Here is an 11,818-nt window from a genome sequence, read left to right as displayed (position 1 = left end):
CCATTCATGGCCACGGGTTACATCAAGGCGTGCCAGCCTCTTTCCTGGCGTCAGAGTTTTGATCCAGACCCATACGCTTGGACCTGGAGTGGTTGGCGGCGGTATGGGTCCCCGTCGGACTGAGACGAAACCCGCAGTCCTAGAGGTCGGGCGAGACGGAGCCTGCGACCTTGGGCGAGACGGAACCCGCAGTCCTTGGGGTCAGGCGAGACAGAGCTCGTGGCCTTAAGGTCGGACGAGACGGAGCCCGAGTCCTTAGGGTCGGGCGAGACGGAGGCCGCACCCAAGGGGTTGGGCGAGACGGAGCCCGCGGCCTTGGGGTCGGGCGAGACATTTTAATACGTCTCGAGCCATCCGGGAGAGTCAGCGTGGACGCGAACTTCATTGCTTTAGGTATCCCTAATATCGATACCCGACACTACGCTTCGTGGCCGGCCCATCATGGTGAATACATGCTCGTTGTAGCCCAGCATGCTCGCACGACGTAGCAGTCCTAGTAGCGGGTGCACGCTAGTGGCCCTACGCGCTAGCCCGCGGCGCCCCACTTGTACACGAACTCGTCGGTGGTGGCGGCCGGTCCCCCTACCCGTGCACTCTCGACGGAGATGGAGAAGAGTACAGAGATAGGGGGGAGAGAGTAGATAGGGGGGAGAGAGTACGTGGAGTGCGGCGAGTGGGCCTCATGTGTCATATATATATATATATAGGGTATATATAGTCATATATATATATATGAGTATATCTCTCTATATATAGTATATGTGTGTGTGTTGGGGGTCCAAAGATACGGCGGGTGTATAAAATGGTATATCAAGTATCAGAAAAATTATAATGGCAAAATCACTATTAGATGAATAGTAGTGCATCTTATAAACATCGAATTTATAAAAGACATAGATCTAATTAACTTTTTCTATGCAAATGTGCAACATCTTTCTCTTTTTCTTTGCGATTCTGTGCAACATCTTTCTCCATCGTTGCCAAAAGAAGGGGAAAAAACTGAATCTCAGATCCCAACGATCAACCCCTTCCATGGTAGCAAGTCGGACGGCTCCTGCTGTCCTGCATAGTGGATCCTCCCTCCTTCCCCCGTTTATGCCACCACCCCCACCTTCCCCAGTTCTCCCCAGCACACTGCACACCTCCCCTTCCGCCTCCTCAGCTATGGCGGCGCCGAGCTGGATCCGGCTCCGGCAGCCGCCTGCAACCCTCCTCATCCTGCTGCTCCTCGCCCTCACCATCTCCCTCTCCTTTGCCGCCAACTTCGAGGGCTTCGACTCCGACGACCTTCCCTCCGCGGCCGGTGGCCTCGATGCTGACGATGACGAGGAGGGGCTGGACGGCGTCGACCTCCCGCTCCCTCCGCCCATCTCCCTCTCCACCTCCGCGCCTTCACCTCCCGTCACGACGACATCCGCGCCGAACCCTAACCCCGCTACGCCTGCGACTCGGGACCCCACCCCGGCGCTCGACCTCTGGGACGAGGACGAGTTCGAGGGCATCCCCGTGCCCGAAGCGATCCCCTCCGACGACTCCGCCGCGCCGGCCGAGGCCGACCCGTCAGATCCCTCCGCGGAGGCAGCGGCCGAGGCGGCGCCGGCCGCGAAGAGGACCCCGGCTGAGCTCCTCCGCGCGTTCTCCGTCGAGATCGCGTGCGTCAGCTTACTGATCTGCTTCGTGCTCAACTACTTCACTGGGAAGCGGCAAAACGAGAACATCGCGCTGGCCTGGGCCACCAAGTTCGCCACCAGGGACTCCATCTTCGACAAGAACTTCAGCCTTCTTGGCACAGGCGACGGCAAGGACACGCCACTCCTGCTCAAGGAGGGGCAGGACGTGTTCAAGTTCTATGCCAGCGGGAGACGCTTCTGCCAGGGCATGCTCGCCACCATGGAGATGCGTGCGCGGCATGACCTGCTGTCAAAGTTCGTCGAGCTGGTCTTCCCTAGGAAGGACACCATCACGTTCGAGGTGGTCATGAACGAAGAGGCCATGGACCATGTGGTTCTGGCCGTGGCCAGGAAGAAGGCGGGCAAGACGATGCAGAAAGAGGAGAGGGATCTGCAAAGGTTTGCCAACGTTCTCACTTCGGCACCTGCTGGAAGGAAGTGGGTGTCGGATGAGCTTGCTGTGGTAGCCGAGTCTAAGGAGGTTGCTGGGGATATGATCACTGAGGCTGTGCTTGATCAGGTGAGAGCGAACTAGTACAGAATTTTGGTTCTGTGGATTCACTAAAGTAAATGCTTCATTTGGATAAGATTATTAACTTAATGCTTGCACTAAGTTGCTGCTTCAATATTTAATGAACTTTATAAAGGTGGATCTTAACTGCTGAATTTTTAAAAATATAATTCAGAAGGAGAACTACTGAAATTTGTGTGGTTTGAGGTAGGCTCACATTTTTTTGAACTTATGCTGTTAAAAGCTGACATTAGAGAACAGAGAAGTATGCTTGATTGCTTGTATTCAATCTAAAGTTTTTTTGCATTTTGAATTGCAAACTGAGCTCAGCTTGTTGCTTTGATGGAAAGCTTATCAACAGTAGTTCCTACTGTCCATGGGATAAGTTATTTTGTTATTGTTCTTTATAGGTAGTATTTTGTTAATAGTAGGGGATGGGATACCATGAAGTTATGAAATGGATAGCCTTTTTAAATTATGGAATTGTATAAATGCAGATGTGCAGTAGCATGTTGGTAGATTTTAACTACCTTTTATTGAATTTGAAACGTGTCATGTTTCTCTCTCCTGAATTTCTTCAGTCTTAGAGATTTATTTTTGTCTTCGTTTTTTTCTTGCTCTGCCACCTTTTGGACATTGATGAAAGCTTGGTTTGAACAAGGAAAGAACGTACTGGGACATTTGCTGTTGCTTCCATAATCAAGTTCATTCATGCTAGAGATTTTTAACGATTGAAGTAGCTTCACTTTCTTAGGGCGTGTTTGGATGCAGCCCTGGCCTAGGAGCACCGGCCAGGCAAGCGCATCCGACCCCAGGCACTCGAAATCGAACACCTGGGAGCGATGCCTGGCCCAGGCAGCTTTCCCACGCTTCCATTCAAACAGGCCCTTATATAATATATAAAGCAGTTTTTAGATCAGTGGTATTGCCTGTGAGATGATTGGATTTGGGCAAGGTCCAATTTAGGTTATCGTGACATCTATCGTTAGCTAGATTAGATCTGCGGTGCTTATTGTAAAACAGTATGTCTGATAAGATAAGGCCAATGTCTGTTTCTAAACATTATGAATCATTTACTGGCACTTTCATCTTGATCTTTTGGGTTAGGACTTAAATGGGAGTAACTAGGACCAAAAGAAAGCTATTTAGTTGGACTTGGACACTGTCTTAAGACCAAGGACCTAAGCTTAAGCTAGGTTGAATGGATCAATATGCCAATGCGACTGACTTAGTTTATCTTGTATATAGTGTGCCTTACCCTGCTTCTAATGGTTCTTTCATCTCCAGGTTCTTGGTGAGAAGGCATTTGAGAAATTTGGAAAGTGGTTCATCTCGCTTCATCTTTCAGACCAGTTGGCAGGATCCTACAAGAAGGTCCTTACATTCAAGTTTGTATTGCCAGATGCAAGCAACATGTCAGAGATGACAAGATTGGTTGCTCTTGTGCCATACTACATTGATTTGGTTGGGCGTTATAAGCTCAGCTCTCATGTGAGTATCCATTTTTTCTCTTCGTAGAGCTCATCATCATGTTCCAATTATATGTCTAAAGTTTTCTATGTTGTTTGTAGGCTCGCTCAAAAACTGATGGAGCTAGAACAAAGGCCGCTCAGGAGGCTTTCAGGGAACTGCAGAGTGCCAGGCAGGAGGCCCTGCAAAGGAAAAAGTCTGAAAAGAAGAAACTCATGGAGGAGGCAGATGCCAAACTAAGCGCTGAGGCACTCCGGAAGAAAGAGGAAAAGGAAAGGGCTCGGCAAATGAAGAAGTCTGGGCCCAAAGTGAAGATGCTCCGCTCTTAATAACGTCAAGATTCAAGAATCCACCATAGCTTGGCTTTTGCTATTCACTTGTTGATAGCATATAGTTCAGTTTCTGCTAGACTCATTTATATTCCAATTTTGGGCCACCATGGTTTCCCCTTGTGAGAATGAGCAAAAAAGATGGAGGAGAAAAGAATCCTCACTGGCGTTTCGGCTTTTCTTGGATGTGTGCCAGAAATATCTGTAGCCTAATTCTCCCACGCAACTTCTTCAAAAAATTGGTTATGCAGGAGCTGTGTTGTATGAGAAATAGAACTTACATGATCCACTGTGTAGAATGGTGATAGAACTATGATATGAAATTCTATGCTCGGATTACATGTTTTCATGTGTTTGGTTTCTTTTTCTTCTCCTGTTAGGACTTTGGAAGTACAGTGGATGCTCTCTAGCCTTTCCGATATCTGGAATCGTCTGTGTGAAGTGCTGGACTGAAGTTTGATGGTGCTGTTCAATTGTGTGTTTTAGATGGCTAGAATTTTGTGACACGTGCTTTAATTTTCAATTGAGATTATTTTTTGTGACACGTGCTTGAATTGTCTCCGAGGAGAAATCCCACCTGATCCTTGGGTGAGTTTAAACGGAGGGATTTGGATGCTCTGAAGTCTGAATTTCCTATAAGATTCCAAGGTGATAAGTACTAAAGAGAAATCAATTGTTCAGACTTGGATCAACTTTACAGGGATTCGTATAAAAAGGATATTCAAAGGAGATGAACTTCCCCTAATTTTCCTATCCAATTGGAAAAATGAAGACGAGCCAACCCAACCAAACCATCCGGTTTTTGACACCAACCCAGCAGGCGCAGCCAGGACAGGACAGCAGCCAGCAGCCCAGCACGCAGCACCAGTCTCCGGCGGCGACCACCACCTACCACACCCCACACCTTCCCCTTCCCAAGCGGAGCAGTTTAACCCAGTAGCCCAACAACCTCGCAGAACCGCGCCACCAGCCAACGAGCAAGAGCCGCAGCCGGAGCTCCAATGGCATCCTTCTCCTCCATCTCTGCCCCCTCCTCCTCCACCTCCACCCCGTCCTTCAACCTCCCCACAAAAGCCTCCCCTGGCACTGGTTCCGTGTCATTCCCCAGGTGAGCGCCTGACCTGCAGCAATCTGTCAACCTTCCTTTCCCGCGTCGTCGGCGTCCGTCGGTAAAGGCTGCTCCTGCTCGTGTCTTTGATTCGCAGGGCCAGAGAATCGCAGAAGTCCAGGGCCAGGATGGTGACAGTGCGGGCGGAGGCGATTGACACGACCATCAGCCCGCGGGTGAGCGCGCTCAGGCCGTCCAAGACCATGGCCATCACCGACCAGGCCACGGCGCTGCGACAGGCCGGCGTGCCAGTCATCGGACTCGCCGCCGGCGAGCCCGACTTCGACACGCCGGCTGTGATCGCCGAGGTGAGAATTGAGAGCGGCCTTCTTAATTGGTTCGTTTGCGCAGGGAAGGGACCAGGGGGAAGAGAGAGAGAAAACAGGAACGGCTGTCTGATTAGTTTGGATCTTGGTGCAATGTGTATCCTCCTGGTGTTAGGTGAAAGTGCTAGCCAGCTTAATTGCAAATACCTTCACGATGAATTTGTTTCGCCGATTTAATGTAACAGTATTTTCGTTTGGATCATAGCAACTCTGAATCTCAGGGCCAGAGCTCAGTGCCTCAGAGCAATGTATTTTGTTGACATTAGTAGCAGTTGTAGGAAGGTAGGTTGAATATCTTTCTTTGTTGCTTGGGTCCAGGCTGGGATGAATGCCATCAGAGATGGGGCTACAAGATACACGCCTAATGCCGGAACTCTGGAGCTGAGGAAGGCTATCTGCAAAAAGCTTGAGGGTGTGTGCGGATGGATTCCTCGTTCCCTGATTTGTCAGATCGGTTAAGAAATTTAACGACTAATGTTGGCTTTTGATATGCAGAGGAGAATGGTCTATCATACACCCGCCGATCAGGTGCTAGTAAGCAATGGAGCCAAGCAGTGCATTACACAAGCAGTGCTTGCTGTCTGCTCACCTGGTGATGAAGTAAAGCTCTCAGCTCTCTAACTAGTTCTTTAGGAGGAATTTTCTTAAATATTACTCCATGTCAATCGTTTAGGTATCCATGATAAGAGCAGCATATGCTCATCTGTTGCAGATAATTAATTATTATTTGGACGCATCCTTACTCTTGATACTGCAAATTCTACAACCTAGCTAATTGCTTTGATTTAGGAATGTTCAAAATTCTTAGGGTCCTTGCTTTGTATCTGGTTTCCCCTAGTGCAGAAGAAGTTATTCCCATAATTTGAGAATTCTGCCATTCCATGTTCTACGCTGTGAATATATATAGCTTAGGCTGAATCATACAAACCCTGTAAGAATTGTGTCCACATACTGTTATTATCTGTCTACTTGAAATTTAGGAGGAATGATCTTACATAATAACATTAATATTTGAAATGTCCATAAAAGGAGCGGCACTGGCTCCTTCTGTCTTGATGTACTTTAGGGAGGAGGTTGTGGAAGGTAATCTTTAGGAGCCTAGGTGATTGCTTTATTCTTCTTAGTTTAATTGCACGTATGTATATTCTTAATCCAGATGAAACAAAACTGTTATAATTCTGTGGCGCTTATTGTTCTGGAACATTCTGCATTGTGTTCTCCAAAAATAATGAATTGCTATCTTATCGTAGGTTTTGATACCTGCTCCATATTGGGTCAGCTACCCTGAGATGGCTAGACTAGCTGGTGCAACGCCAGTTATTCTCCCTACAAGCATATCAGACAATTTCCTCCTAAGGCCAGAGTCACTTGCCTCAGTGATCAATGAAAATTCAAGGATCTTGATTCTCTGCTCTCCATCTAATCCAACAGGGTCGGTGTATCCTAAGGAGTTGCTTGAGGAGATTGCTGCTATAGTCCGAAAGCATCCTAGGCTCCTAGTTAGCACTATGATCTTATTATATTCAATTCAATTATTTTAGAGTTGGTACCCTGCATCAAAACTCCACCTTGATTAATGATGTACCATGTTATTATTGTTTCCTTTCCAGGTTTTATCTGATGAGATCTATGAGCATATTATCTATCAACCTGCTAAACACACAAGCTTTGCTTCATTGCCTGGAATGTGGGAAAGAACGTTAACTGTGAATGGATTTTCTAAGGTAGTTAGCTGGCTGTTATTTTTAATTCTTTTTTGTGGGTGAATCTAAAGGGTTGTAAGGGTCCTTCTGTAATAGCACATAGGGCCTGAATTTTTCAGAAAATAATTAAATGGCATATGGAACTTGAATACTTGATAAATGAAGAAGCAGATTTCATTGTTCATTGCATTATGCTATATTCAAGACCATATGCATGTCCAACTAATATTTTGAATATCTAAATGATCTATATTCTTATAGGCTTTTGCTATGACTGGCTGGAGACTCGGATACTTAGCTGCCCCTAAACATTTCGTCGCGGCCTGTGGAAAGATCCAAAGCCAGGTGGGTACTCGTTAAAAATGATATGCAGTGAAATATTAGCTGATTTTATTCTTACTCTCTTTCTCCTCACACTTACAATTGCAAGGCTATAACCAATTTTTGGTTGTTTTTGTTCCTTTCTTTGTGACGATGCTAATCTTATAAAATGAAGGATCATTTCACCAAAGAACCTTATTTCCTTATTGTGTTTACATACTGACTTTCAGCATGAGAATATATTTATTTTTATGTTTAGTTCACCGATACATTGACATACTAACATCATATTGCCAACCATCTATATTAATTAAAAGGACTGCAACCTCTATGATGCACCTCTCATTGTGAGTGCTGTGTCATTATGACATAATCTTGGGATTATGTAGAAACTGACTTGAAATTCTTGAATTAGTTATCACACTGAGCCCTGATGCTAGTGCCCTGTTTACTTCAGTACACCTCTGGGGCCAGTAGTATATCACAGAAGGCAGGGCTTGCAGCTTTGAACCTAGGTTATGCTGGTGGTGAAGCAGTATCAACCATGGTCAAAGCATTCCAGGAGCGTCGTGATTACCTTGTAAGAAGCTTTAGGGAGCTGCCAGGAGTAAAGATATCGGAACCTCAGGTATGTTTACAGTACTTATTGAGAATATATAACATGCACCAGGAGAGTATCTAAGCTCTCAAATTTACAGGGAGCCTTCTATTTATTTATCGACTTCAGCTACGTACTATGGGTCTGAGGTGGAAGGTTTTGGTACCATCAAGGACTCTGAGTCCCTCTGTTTGTTCCTGTTGGAAAAGGCACAGGTAAGAAGTTCAATTTTGGGAACCCCAGTATAAGATACAAGAACATTACAGTGCTTATTGTTGATTGCACTATAGGTTGCACTTGTCCCTGGGGATGCATTTGGCGATGACAAGGGTGTTCGCATTTCATACGCTGCAGCTATGTCGACACTGCAAACTGCCATGGGAAAGATAAAAGAAGCGATGGCTCTGCTCAAGCCCCCTGTTGCCGTTTAACAAAACCAACGTATCGCTAATCAGTTGTGGACCAAAGGCTTCTGCATTGCTCTATCATATTAAATACATTCAATTGACGTAAAATAGGATCCATCTTCTTCTCATTTGTTGGGAAAAGTGTTTCTACTATCATTTGGCTTTGGTTTGTATCTGAAGATTTGGAATTTATACTTGCTATAATATAAATGAACTCTGCAATGGGTTTTTTTACCTGCAAGAATAGAAATGGAAAACGTATCTTTATTTTGACAACTTGAATCGTGAATGTTTCATAATATTTGTAGTGTTTTTACTTGTTTAGATAGTTCTCAAACTTACATGAAGTGATAAGTAACTTCTCATGTACAAGTGCGTCCATTTATGTAGTCTCTTATGGAAAACACATGGAAGAACCGAAGAACCCATGACATGACACATGTTCTGTGAAACAAATTGTAATTTAGGATCAGGTTTTGGAATTTTTTCCCCCGAATACACAAGTTGACAAGTACACCGGCAAAAAAAAGGGCAACAAGTTTTATCAAGTACCATGCGCGTAATGCACATCAAGATTCAAGATTTGAATCGAGAACTCCAGGTGAACAAAATTGTATTGCCACGGCTCAACATCAATCCCGGGAAAGAGAGGGTTAGTGGAGATGCAGAGTGCCAGAGTGCAAATCTGTGATAAGACAGAAGATGTACGCCCCGTTTGTGTTTCTATGATCAAATGCGGGAGAAGATCCCATGGTATATCTCCATTTCAACCATTCAGGAAGTCCAGCTCAGAAGCTTTGTTTCTGCCTTCATTTGTGCCGAGTAACCAGAGGGTTACAGTTACAGCAGATAATACGGACTCAACATGTCAAAGCCTGATTGCCTGACAAAATGTAGACTTATCGGATGTCTCTGAAGAGACAGACAAAATGTAGACCTAGAAAGATCAAGTGCAATACACCAAACATCACTTCAGTTTTCTATACTAGATCGAGGTCGGAAATTGGATTCATTCATAATATACATAAAGGTACATGACAACTTATACATGTTTGAAAATAGGAAAAGACACTCAGAACATTTATCCTAGCTACACAGGTACACGATCATATAGAACGGCAACAATAGAAATATTGCTCCTGAAAGGTACCATCCCTCTCGAGGGTTTTCTCATCGAGTGATTAAGTATTGATATATAATAACATGGACTTTCAGGCGTCTACTATGAAAAATTTTACATCAAATGAAGGAATCTCCTCCCTGATAAGTAGAGCACAAGTCCAGCTGACAACTGTTGAAGGCTACTCTAATTTGCAACAATTACTTCGTCAAAGTTCCAATCTCTAACAAGGTCCCTGGACACAGCACGGCTGCGTTGAAGCCGAGGAGTGCCCTCTGTGCCAACTTGACCACTCACCATGGGAGGAAAGGGGGTCACTTTTGATGTCCCAACACTAGCAGAAGTTGCAGCTGGTGTCACTCTTCGAGCTAAGCAGGCAACAGCAGCTCCACATCGGCTTTCCTCCTCTGAACTTGACACTGAGTAGCTTCTAAGAGAGTGCGAGGGGCTGCTCATGCCATGGCATACAAGACAAGCAAGACTCATGGTTGTTGTCTGGTTGAAACCCCACTGGCTGCTACTGCAATGAATTAAACAATAATTTAACATTTTATCAGAACGCATAGGAAATTCCATGCTGCCGAGGCATATAGAAAAATGGTGTTGATGTGGCACCAAAGTAATAATAAATACTCCCTCCATCCCTAAATAACTATAGTTTTTTTATTTCCGTGCCATAAGTTTGACTAGATTTATAAAAAATACGTACAACATTTGCATCTCTAAATAAATTTGCTATAAAAATAGATTCAACGATCTATCCAATGATATTAATTTTGTACCATAAATATTAATATTTTTTATATAAAATTAGTCAAAGTTATTTCTCGGAAAGTGAGAACGACAGTTATTTAACTCCGCCTATGGTGGGGCGCCTTTGGTGTCCCAGCATAGCAGGTCCCAAGCCCTGGTAAAGGAGGAGGATTGTGTTAAGCGTGGCGAGCCAATGTAAAAACTTAGCCACTTAAATGGAGACGAAACCCGAAAGAAAATCGTTGGGGCGTAACCCTCTTAGCGACGCGCCATATCGGAACTCGGGTATGGTGTTAAATGGGCAAGGGCCGGGTCGTCACCCCCGTGACGCGCCGTGTCGTGATCTGGGCATGGTGTCAAGTAACCAAGGATCGGGTCGTCGCTTCCTTAGTGACGCGCTACATCGGCGCCCGGGTGTAGTGAAAAATGAGCAAAGGTCTTCACATCAGAGTCGACGGGTGCGAAGGGTAAGGAAGCTAGTCGAACCAACTAGGATCCGTTTAGGTAGTTGGAATGTAGGGTCACTTACAGGTAAGAGAATTAGTTGATACCGTGACTAGAAGGCGTGTAAATATATTATGCGTTCAAGAGACTAAATGGAAGGGTCAGAAGGCGAAGGAGGTGGACAATACAGGTTTCAAGCTTTGGTACACTGGGACAGTCACGAATAGAAATGTAGTAGGAGTTTTGATTGATAAGAGCCTCAAGAATGGTGTGGTGGGAGTGAGAAGGCAAGGAGATAGGATTATCTTAGTCAAGCTTGTCGTTGGTGATATGGTCTTGAACGTAATTAGTGCGTATGCCCCCTAAGTAGGCCTCGATGAGAGTGCTAAGAGACAGTTCTGGGAAGACTTAGATGGCCTGGTTAGAGCTATACCTAGTAGTGAGAAGCATTTTATAGGAGGAGATCTTAATGGGCATGTAGGTACTACAAGCGCAGGTTTCGAGGCAGTTCATGGAGGTTTTGGGTATGGTAGTAGGAATCAGGAGGGGGAGGAAGTTCTGGACTTCGCGGTAGCTTTTGACCTGATGATAGCCAACACTTTCTTTAGAAAGAGAGAATCTCATCTAGTGACATTTAATAGCGGACAACACTGTAGCCAGATTGACTTTGTCCTCGCAAGAAGAAAGGACAAACGAGCATGCTTGGATTGCAAGGTGATACCAGGGGAGTGTGTTGTTTCTCAACATAAGCTTTTGGTGGCAAATTTTTGTTTTCAGGTGCGTGCCCGTAGGGATAAACAAGCTAAGATTGAAAGAACAAAGTGGTGGAAACTGAAAGGGGAGACATCAGAGGTATTTAGGGAAAGAGTTATCAAAGAGGGCTCTTAGAAGGAAGAAGACGACATAAACAATATGTGGGACAAGATGGCAACCAACATTCGGAAGGTAGCCTCAGAGGTGTGTGGAGTAACCAAAGGAAGGGGACGCGAGGCTAAAGATACTTGGTGGTGGAACGAGGAAGTCCAAAGGGCTATTAAGGAGAAGAAAGAATGCTATAG

The 11,818-nt window shown here is 45.3% G+C and overlaps 1 protein-coding gene and 1 pseudogene across 1 annotated transcript; both read left to right on the top strand.

The window, feature by feature from the left end:
* The first annotated feature begins 1,023 nt into the window (after positions 1 to 1,023).
* On the top strand, positions 1,024 to 4,162 carry LOC136515035 (uncharacterized protein At5g49945-like). The gene is made up of 3 exons (XM_066508729.1): positions 1,024 to 2,190; positions 3,469 to 3,672; positions 3,753 to 4,162. Exons 1-3 carry the CDS (start codon positions 1,033 to 1,035, stop codon positions 3,978 to 3,980), a joined length of 1,590 nt encoding a protein of 529 aa, XP_066364826.1. The 5' UTR covers positions 1,024 to 1,032; the 3' UTR covers positions 3,981 to 4,162.
* A 152-nt stretch (positions 4,163 to 4,314) lies between these two features.
* On the top strand, positions 4,315 to 8,713 carry LOC136515037 (bifunctional aspartate aminotransferase and glutamate/aspartate-prephenate aminotransferase-like; annotated as a pseudogene).
* Positions 8,714 to 11,818: the final 3,105 nt, after the last annotated feature.

This window comes from Miscanthus floridulus, chromosome 17 (assembly GCF_019320115.1).
Source record: "Miscanthus floridulus cultivar M001 chromosome 17, ASM1932011v1, whole genome shotgun sequence".
In the NCBI taxonomy this organism is placed as follows: Eukaryota; Viridiplantae; Streptophyta; class Magnoliopsida; order Poales; family Poaceae; genus Miscanthus; species Miscanthus floridulus.
The sequence above is the reverse complement of the archived record's forward strand: the minus strand, read 5'-3'. Positions and strand labels throughout refer to the sequence as shown.